Consider the following 10,730-nt stretch of genomic DNA (forward strand, 5'->3'; position numbering starts at 1 on the left):
AATGGTTCAGGGCTGTGTGACGACAGCCGGGTTTTTCCCCTGCACAATTCCCAGCGCTAATGGCCAGGACTGCCGCGCCTGCGCAAGAAGGACAGGTGCACGCGGCAGGGGCAGGAAAGGAACCGGCCGTGCCCCTGGAGCCCAGCCACTGGAGCTTGCCTTGGGTCTGACCCGCAGAACCGTGTCACGCCTCTCTGGACCACAGTCAACTCCTCTTTAAAGCAAGGAGTCAGACTGCTCACATCTGTACTTGCTATTTTGGATTTGGTTCTCTTTAAACACTAACAAGGGAATAAGATCGAGTGTGGTGCCAAATTAACACTGCAGTTTTGGGCAAGCTTTACGAAGCCATATATAACTTTATTTTTTAAATTTTTTTGAGACAGAGTCTCACTTTGTTGCCCAGGCTAGAGTGAGTGCCATGGCATCAGCCTAGCTCACAGCAACCTCAAACTCCTGGGCTCAAGCGATCCTGCTGCCTCAGCCTCCCGAGTAGCTGGAACTACAGGCATGTGCTACCATGCCCGGCTAATTTTTTCTATATATGTTAGTTGGCCAATTAATTTCTTTCTATTTATAGTAGAGACAGGGTCTCGCTCTTGTTCAGGCTGGTTTTGAACTCCTCACCTGGAGCAATCCGCCCGCCTGGGCCTCCCAGAGTGCTGGGATTACAGACACGAGCCACCACACCCGCCCCAACTGTCTTTACCCTAAAGGCTGCTCAGGAAAATCACAGAGTGAGCAGGCTGCCCAAGTCTTACTGCCTGTGGCTTTTCTTTTGCAAAATGAATTAATCTAACAATTACATTCAAGCTCATATAATACTGAGAAGATAAAAATAATTACCACTATACTAGTTAAAGTAAAAAGTCTTAAACACTTACTAAAGAGTTAAACAAAATAAAATACTACAAAAGTCTACGAATAGTATTTTAGTACTGTGCCTGAGGTTTACAAAACATTTTGCAAACTCTGTAGAGTCCTATAGATCAGAGGTAAGTTACTTAGTGAATTCCACAATGTTTTCCTTCTCTGAGGCATCGTCCAGGGATAGATGGTCTGTTTTCGCTTCTAGGATTAAAGCAAACAAAACATTTGTTCACTGCTCAAAGGTTTATCATAATGAGTTAACCTAACTGCTGAACTGTTAGCACTCATGGATATAGACCATATTTGCTATGTTATTCTGATTTTTTAGTCATGGTTCCTGGTAATTAAGGACAATACCAGTAAAAGAGGAAGGTGTATAGGATAGTGAGAACATATTCTAATTCCATTTTAATAGGCCTATGAGGAGAATTCGAATTGGTATTATTTGCAACTCAATTTTAGAGTGGCACTTTTCTGAAGAGTATGGTAAGCATAGTTATAAAATGCGTTTCTAATATACTATAGGATCAGAATGAGTTCCTAAGGGCCCTCATGTCACAAATGAAGGGGCTGGGGATGTTCCAATTTACAGAGAAGAGAAATTCAAGGGTTCTTCGTGAGCTTTTGCTTCATATTTTTCCTATAGAAGAGTTATAACACTATCTATAGCATCATGATATACAGGAATAACTCTTTTAATGCAAGCATTTCTTTCCAGTTTTATTATACTACCAAGATTTCAAAGCTCATCAGTGCATTTGTAGTAATTCTGAAACTGAATAAACTATTCTGGATGTTGAACAATATGTTTTCAATGTGAAAGAAGTCTATTATTTTGCCTATTTCTGTTTTAACTACCATTTTCTGAGGCAGCAAAAAAGTCTGATGACTGTGGCAGCATTTCTGGGTGACTCCTTGCCTGAAGAGGGTTCACCCTTCCACGTTATTATGATATCTAACATATGCCATATGCTTACTCCAATTTAATGTATATCAGAACTGCTTGGGGTTTGTTTTTTTAAGGCAGGGTCTCACTCTGTCACCCAGGTAGAGTGCCATCACGTCATCATAGCTCACTGCAACTTCAAACTCCTGGGATCAAGTGATCCTCCTGCCTCAGCCTCTCAAGTAACTGGGACTACAGGTGGGCACCACCATGCCTGGCTAATTTTTCTATTTTTTTGTAGAGACAGAGTCTAGCTATGTTGGTCTCCAACTCCTGGCCTCAAGTGATCATCTCACCTTGGCCTCCCAAAGTGCTAGGATTAAAGGGGTACCCCATGCACCACCGTGCCTGGCCCAGAACTGCTTGATTTTTGATGTGACTCATGAGGAGTGCATTTCTCTATGTCCAAAGCCTTTCTTCTTGGCCAGTCTCCAAAATCAAAATCTGGGTTTATAAAGGAGTTTCTTTTGAGAGATCAACTTCTTTAGCAAAATGCTGGTCATAAAATTTCCAGCCATTAAGTTGTGGCAACAATTTTTTAACACAAAGACTCCCCACTTCCCCCCACCCCCAGTTAAAATGACAATCAAGTTTTCTGAGATGATTAGTGTTTTTGTGGTAATCTTAAATCTGACTACAGTAAACTCGGTATTAAGAAGTCTATTTCTATTGCTAAAGTAGTCTTTTGTCCTTTACTATTTCACTGTCCATTTTCTGAGGTAATAAGATGTCTAATTGTTTTTGTAGTATTTCTAGACAATTCTGTCTCTAATATCTCCGACAAACCCAAATGTTTATTTATAGCACCTCTAACACATTAAGTGTACTTACCAGAACCGCTCGCCTTTTGATCAGGATATGGTGTGATGTCTGGTGACTTCCTGGGATCATAATTCTTTACATCTAAGAGTCTCCTTTCTTTGACAGATTCCCATATAAAATCTGGGTTTGCTATATGAATGTGGTTCTTTTGGATAGAGCTCAGTTGGTACCGACTCAGAACACTGTCTGAGACAATCTCAGCATTGTCTAATATGATATGTGTGCACTAAGAAAAACAGAGAAGAAAAAAAGAGTCAATCCATTATGCAGCAGAAAAAACAAAATCTAAATAATTTGTAGCTGTAATTTTCACCCTTAAAAAGTCTTATTTTAGGCCGGGCGTGGTGGCTCACGCCTGTAATCCTAGCACTCTGGGAGGCCGAGGTGGGCGGATTGCTCGAGGTCAGGAGTTCGAAATCAGCCTGAGCAAGAGCGAGACCCCGTCTCTACTATACATAGAAAGAAATTAATTGGCCAACTAATACATATACAAAAAATTAGCTGGGCATGGTGGTGCATGCCTGTAGTCCCAGCTACTCGGGAGGCTGAGGCAGGAGGATCGCCTGAGCCCAGGAGTTTGAGGTTGCTGTGAGCTAGGCTGATGCCACGGCACTCACTCTAGCCTGGGCAACAAAGCGAGACTCTGTCTCAAAAAAAAAAACAAAAAAAAAAAAACTTATTTTAAGGTTGTTCATGATAATTTTTCTCAGATTTCTAAAAAATTTATAAAGAATACAATTTTTAATTATGTAAAAATTTTAACCATCAAACGTTTTTAAAGAACATTGATTTAGGCACGCTAACTAAAAGTAAAAAGTGAAAAGGCAGAAATATTTATTACTTTTAAAATAACAAAAATATAGAAAAAAAATAAAATAAAATAAAGAACATTGAGATGGCTGTACCATAATTGGTGAACCAACCCTGGTGGTTATTTCTAGATTTTCACTATTGTACACAATGCTGTGAGGAACATCTTCAGGTACACATCTTTGTGCACTTGTTCAATTATTTCCTTAGGAGTGGGAAGGGAGGTTCAACACTTATTTTTTATTTATTTTGTTGATTTGTAATTTTATTTAGTGTTGGATAAACAGTACATGCACACTGTAGAATGTCTAAAAAGTACAATGGTAATGATGGTATGTTAACTTCTTCCCCACTGTTGTTCCCAGTTCCTCTCCCCAGAGACATGGGCTATAACTTGCTCCTTGTGCATCCTGCCAGAGCTATTCTACACATAGACAAATGGCAGCATAGTAAAATATCTACACTCTTCCGAGCTTTTCCACTTAATTTATCTTGGTGATCATTCCTTATCATTACATACAGAGCTGTCTCCTTCTTTACAATGTTGGTATACACACTCTAATTCCATCTTTGGGATTCAGCTTGAGTTGAATGCACTTCACAGGACAGATGAGGCTCCCTGTGGCCAAGACCCAGGGCTGAGGTCCAGGGAGGGGCAGGCTGAGTCAGCTCCTCCGTCCATCAGGAGAGGGAAGGGCCAACCACAGGGGCAGGCAGCCCTGGCGCCTGATGCATTTGGACTTCCATTTTCACTTCTTACAATGAGATGGTTATAAAAGAGGAAGTTCAGCTTAATTATTTCCAAGATTTCATCCATCTGTGAAATTCTACATCTGTCAGGCCTACAGTTCATTTCAACAGATGGAAGCAGCTTAGCCTTTAAACAGATAAAACAAGCAGCACGAGCCACACCACAAAGATCAGTTCGAGTGACATGTCTTTCTGCCCCTAGGAGCCTTGCTTATAAATGTCATTCCAGGGTTGATAATACTGGTGAATCACTACAGGGTGCTTTTTGCAAACGCTGTGCACTACGACTTTTCTCATTCAAGAATAGATTTGGCTGGCCTGAAATTCTTTCTATGTTTTAAAACTAATAATGAGCGTATGTGTTTTTTTTTATAGCAATAACAGTAACAAGTCACAGCACACCATGCTCGGTCCTGACAGTGCCTTGACGAACAGCACCTGAAGCTTGTGTTTGAGTCTGTGGGGGCTGAGAAAGAAAAGTGGCACAGAGCAGCCTGAGGAATATGAGGGGGAAATAAAAATAAAATCCTAAGTCTCCCAACTGACTGAAGGGGACTCCAGAAAAATCTTAAAACTGAGTTCCTGGCCATGACAGGCAGGAGGTCAGATACACCTCATTGTACCCCCTCTCTTGCTAACCAGAAACCCAGGGCCACAGGGAAACCAGCTCTTTGGAAAGGCTGTGATCTCAACCAGCCTCCTGACTGCCCCTCCCTTTTTGTGGTTTCCACAAACAAATGACCAGTGCTCCTCCCTGGTATGGCGCCATCCACCACGGAGTGGTTCTGGTCCGTCTGCTGGGGCTGTGCACAGGGGCTGAAATTCTTTCTATTTTTGTCTTTGGCTGGGCTCTAATAATATCTGCTTCATGGGGCATGCAGAATGACTGTCCTGCAGCCTGGGGAGCCACTGGGCCTCCCTGTGCCTCTCGGGGCCCAGCCTCCCACGGGCTGCATCAGAGCTTCTCCTGCCATGTGTGGCCCACGGCTCTCTCACTGTCTCCTGCTGCTGCTAATCTTCTCTGTTTTCTCTTCTAACCCAGACCCACGTTCCCTGAACGCACGGTGTTTATCATACAGCACTTTATGATATTTTGGGAAATACCTGAGGATTTAATAAAAGGGAAAACTTTCCACCATTTTCCGTAATGTCAGTTTGTAGCTTTTTCTTCTGCTGCCGAGGTAAGGACTTGACTTTCAAACAGAAGGTACAATTTGCAAAGATCCCCACAGTCATCCTGTAGGAGAAAAAGTTTCAAGTCATCGTTCTAAGGAGTCTCTTTTAAGTAACTTGTAATGACAGTGAATTTAGAATTGTTCTACATGCAAAGCGTTGGAAAATTGGGCATTATTGTAAACACAATGCAATCACGTCATAGCAAAAACCGAACGCCCTCCTGGCTTGCAATATGTGTTTGCTTTAGAATCATTTCTAGCTTTTCTGGCTAATATTATGACACCAAAAATATCTTTGTACAGCTCATAATATACACCTTAATGAAAACATGACAGACTTCAGTCACAGATCAAGTGTGTGGCTCAGGAACACAGAAGCATTTATTTCTAATTTAAAATTGGCATTATGTGTGACAGGGAAACCACGGGTTTTTATGTATAATTCTATGAATTAGAAGACACTCACTAGTTATGCGAGTTTCTCTTAAGCTCTTCTGGAGGAGAACTGAATAACTGGTGATAAAAACACACAACTTATGTTTAAGTGGAATGTGTGTGTACACACTGGAGGCTGATTAACTCTTTCACTGTACCACACATTCTCACATATAGAAAAGAATTTCTTCTATGAAAAACAAGCATATTTTGAATTGAAATGTGTATTTAACAATAAACTAACAAATGGTGAGATGTTGGATTTAATTCCCAGCAGCTATTTGTCACTTTTTAGGGGCCGGAGTGGTGTCGTACTCCGAGGCAGGCCGTGGCGATGGAGCAGGTTCTCAGGGGACAGGCTGCAGCGGATGCGACACTCGCCACTTGGAGCTGTCCTCCAGCTCCGCCTGCCCGTGGCCATCCTGCTCCCCCAGCCCTACCCAGTCCCTCTGCCCCGTGGTTGCTGGGTGCTGGCACCCATTGGGGACACCAGGCCTCCAGTTCTGTCCCCGCCCCAGAGGGTGAGGCATTCCCAACCTAGGCCACCCGCCTGGCTCTTGGGAATGGACTATCACCGTCCAGATGGCCTCTCAAGCCTCCCGGTGCTGTCCTTGACTGCAGGCACCTCCAGCCCCTCCCCCACCAGCCGCATCTCCAGCCATCGCTGCCCCCAAATACAGCCTTTTTCTAGCGCTTGTCCACGCCGCTGCCACCCTGGCCCGTGTCCCCGTGAGTGGAGTCCTGACTCCAACTTCTGCACACTGTAGCTTGAGGAACCTTGTTTTTTGAAAGTTACATTTCGGTGATATAGCACCTCTTGTATTTTCCTGGATACAGCTGGAACCCATTCTACTAAGTGAAGTATCTCGAGAATGGGAAAACCACCACCACATGGACTCACCAGCAAACTGGTATTAACGGATCAACACCTAAGTGGACATATAGGAGTAACATTTATCGGGTGTCGGGAGGGTGGGAGGGGGAGGAGGAGATGGGTATATACAACCACAAGGAGTAAGATGTGCAACATTTGGGGGATGGACATGCTTGAAGCTCTTACTCGAGGGGGGAGGGGGCCATGGGCAATATAAGTAACCTTAACACTTGTACCCCCATAATACGCTAAAAGAAAAAGAAAGTTACATTTCAATTAAAATACAAATTGCTTATCATGGTTCAAGGGCCAGCGGGTGTCTCCAGCCTGACCCTGCCAGCTGCCCGGCCCTGCCCTCCCTGCACTCTGTCCCACTCTGTCTCGGCCACACGGCTGGCTTTTCCTTCAGGGGGGTGAAACCCAAGGCTTGGTCTTCCACGCCTTCACATATGCCAGCCCTCTCCCTGGGACCCACAACCCATCCCCCCAACACTGTAACCCCCCAACCCAAGGCATAGGGCACGTGATATCTGTCCAGTGAATGAACAAATTAAGGGTTCACATTTTTTTCTCTTTCTTATGCAGTCTGGTTAAACTGAAGTGCCTTGATTTAACGCTGCTTGATTTAACGCTGTCAATAGCATTAACATTTACTAATTTCATATTTGTTCATTGCCTCTTACATTCAGATTGATTAATAATTAGCATCCGTTTGTAGATAGGAAGGGTAAGATATTAGACCACACCATTTGGAATAATCTATCGTACTCTGAATCTCTGGTAGTTAAAAAACAGACAATACACTAAAACTTGTAATCTTTAACAATGTTCAGGACAGTCCCTATGTGACACCACACCTCTGCCTAGGCTGGCCAAGGCCCACCTGAGGATCTGTCCCGGGTGTGTTCTTAGGTCCTGTGACCTGTTCTTTTAAAAATGTTTTCTAGAAAAGTAATTCATGCTCAACTGTGGAAAATTCAGAACTGAATTAACAACAAAATAATCTCAAAACCTAGAGGCCACGTTAACACCTTGTTTTGCTTTTTTCTACGTCTATGTGCTGTAACACACATCATCATCACAATGAAATCATACTACATATGTGACACTCGTCCTGCGATTATCAGTCAGCATCGTATCGTTAGCATTTTATCATTAAACATTCTTGGAAAACACTTTTAAGAGAGGCTATATTCAGTGTGTACTATAAATGAAAGATTTATTGTTGGAAAATTAAATCATTTCTATAATAAATTTTGGTATCAAAAAAGCTGTGATCATCCTTATGTGCAAATCTTTGTTTGCATCTCCAATGATCATCTTCAAAAACAAATACTTAAGCAGAACTACTGACAGTTTGAATAATTATTTTTCATATTAAACATTAACCACTATGAAGAAAAAGAAAGCACCCAAAGTGATGGAAGTGTTCAAAACTAGATTATGATGGTGGTGCACAACAATAAATTACCAAAAAATGGATAAATTATTAAAAATCTCAGAATTGTACAATTAAGATGGGTGAATGTAATCATGTTAATTATACCTCAAAGAAGGTTTTTAATAGTTTTTTTTATTAATACATAATAGTTGTACATATTTATGGGCCAACAAAGTTATTTTTAAAAAAGTACCTGATCCCTCCATCTATAAATATCCCACTTTTGATATTGTTATATGTTTCTTTCTGGTATTATTCTTTCCTATATGATTATATTTTATAAATTATTTCCTGATTCTTCGCCAAAGCGCCCTGACAGCGCGCAAGTCCCCCCAGAACCCTAACTTTCGGGAGGACGAGCCGGAGCGCGAGGCACGGCGTCCTCCCGCGAGCGCGCGTCTCCCGGGCACGGGTGGGCCGGGAGGGTCCGGCCGGAGCGCGGCCCCCTCAGGCGACCTCCGCGAGCCCCGAGCCCGCCGCGGCAGGGCAGAGCGGGCGGCCGCCACACCCGCGAGGGCCGGGGGTCCCCTCGCCCCGCACCACCGCACCCCGCCCGGCCCGAGGCCCTGCCGCGGGAGCCCCCGCCCCGACGACGGCGCCACCTCCAGGCCAGGGCCGCGGAGACCCCCGGGGGGACAGATCTCGGCGGGGACCAGCCCGCCACCCCCGGCACCCCCGGCACCCCGCGGCGCCCGCGCACCTGCTGAGGATCCGGCCCGCTCGGGAGCCCCCAGTCCCGGCCGTCCGCGCTCCCGGCCCGGCGCTTCCGGACTCCGCGCTCCCGGCCTCGGGCGCCGCCCCGGCTCCGCCCGGTTCCCTTCCGGGACTCGCGGGAGGAGCGGGGCAGGGCGTCCCTTCCACCTTGCAGGCAGGACTGGCCGGGTTCGAGTCCCGAGTCCCGGAGAGGTGGGCGGATGGTGCTGTCGGTTAACTGCGCAACGGGGGGGGGGGGGAACCCCAGGCTGGGAAAGAAGCCAATTTCGGGAGGGCTTGAGATTGAGGAAACAGGAGAGTAAGAATATAAACTTAATTTAGGGCTTCCTGGGTTTGAAGTTGGCGATAGTGTTTGTGAGCGGTGCGTATCTGTCATAGTGGGTATCTGTCACTGAGAAGGAAGTAATGGGAAAGAATCAGATTCCCAGGAGGCTGAATAAAATGAGACTAGAGGGAATAGAGTAGGAGGCTGAGTGGACAGGGTATGGATGTATTTTACTTGTCGTCAAAGTGTTACAGCAGGCCGGGCGCGGTGGCTTACGCGGGCTGATTGCTCGAGGTCAGGAGTTCGAAACCAGCCTGAGCAAGAGCGAGACCCCTGTCACTACTATAAATAGAAAGAAATTAATTGGCCAATTAATATATATAGAAAAAATAAGCCGGGCATGGTGGCGCATGCCTGTAGTCCCAGCTACTCGGGTGGCTGAGGCAGGAGGATTGCTTGAGCCCAGGAGTTTGAGGTTGCTGTGAGCTAGGCTGACGCCACGGCACTCACTCTAGCCTGGGCAACAAAGCGAGACTCTGTCTCAAAAAAAAAAAAAAAAAGGCTTACAGCAAACAAGCTAACAAGCTAACGCTGAACCAGGAAATAAGGCCACTGCCAGAAGCTGCATTCCACAACTGGGTAGAGACATTCATGATATTTCAACTTACCCTAACTCCACCGCCCTGTCAGCTCTCATTCCTGGTGGGGATACCTGGTTCCCGAAGGAGCAAGGCAGACTTTGTCCCAAGAAATTATGTTTGTCTGTTTGGGAGTTCCCCGAAGCACTGATACAGGGGCTTGCCTTTGTTTTCCTAATTCAAAACCCTGTAGGGGCAGAAAAGCAGCTGCATGCAGGGTATGCAGCAAAAACACCGAAAGGGAAAGGCAAAGCTCGGCTCTGCTGAAGCAGGAGGATTGCTTGGGCCCTGGAGTTTGAGTCTCACCTGGGCAACATAGTAGAGACCCCATCTCTTTATAAAAATAATTGAAAGACAAATGAAAAAGCTGCTGCTGTCTGGGGCAAAACAAATAAAAAAATACAAAAACCCCCAGAAACAAAACAAAACAATAGGGGCAAAAATTAGACAAGATGGAAGCTTAGGAGGAAAATGCAGGAGCGAGATATTTGGGAGAATAAGGGCTTTGAAGCTCTCCTATTTATACTGGGGCATCTAGAAAGCTGTGTGCATGCCAAGAGCAGGAAACATCCTGAGAAAACACCTGAGAAGGACCTAAGCTTTCACCTCTGGTTGGTTTTATGTTTAGTGCAAACAGTAAGTGACAGCTTAAGCAGAGTTATAAATGGCTCGGCTAAGCATAGAATGAGCACCCCAATGCACATCCACTCTGTAAAAACCTGGTGAATATAGTGTTCCTTTTTTCTCTCTTTTTCTTTTCTTTTTTCCTACAAGCATTTAAGAAAACCATCTCAAACCATTAGCTGAGCACTAAGCTAAAGGAACAGAGACTTCAGACACAACAGATGACAAAAAAATAGTCTTTAAAAAGATAGTTTATCAATACATGAAAGGTATAAGAAACATAACAGACAAAAAAATTAATACATGAAAAGAAATAAAATAAATAAAGAAAAAAAGATAGTTTAAAAAGGTCACTAAACACTGGGA

General features: G+C 44.5%; 1 protein-coding gene across 1 annotated transcript in view; it reads right to left on the minus strand.

Annotated features, from left to right (window-relative positions):
- PARP4 (poly(ADP-ribose) polymerase family member 4) overlaps positions 1–8,966 on the minus strand; it is a 78,764-nt gene extending 69,798 nt beyond the window's left edge. Inside the window, exons 1-4 of the mRNA XM_076009570.1 lie at positions 8,824–8,966; positions 5,303–5,435; positions 2,648–2,864; positions 1,005–1,071 (exon numbers count right to left, since the gene is read on the minus strand). Coding sequence (XP_075865685.1) covers positions 1,005–1,071; positions 2,648–2,864; positions 5,303–5,434 — 416 coding nt within the window. The 5' untranslated portion in view covers position 5,435; positions 8,824–8,966. The remainder of the gene's footprint in view (positions 1–1,004; positions 1,072–2,647; positions 2,865–5,302; positions 5,436–8,823) is intronic.
- Between the last annotated feature and the right edge of the window lie 1,764 nt (positions 8,967–10,730).

Source organism: Microcebus murinus, chromosome 13 (genome assembly GCF_040939455.1).
Source record: "Microcebus murinus isolate Inina chromosome 13, M.murinus_Inina_mat1.0, whole genome shotgun sequence".
NCBI classification, from domain to species: domain Eukaryota; kingdom Metazoa; phylum Chordata; class Mammalia; order Primates; family Cheirogaleidae; genus Microcebus; species Microcebus murinus.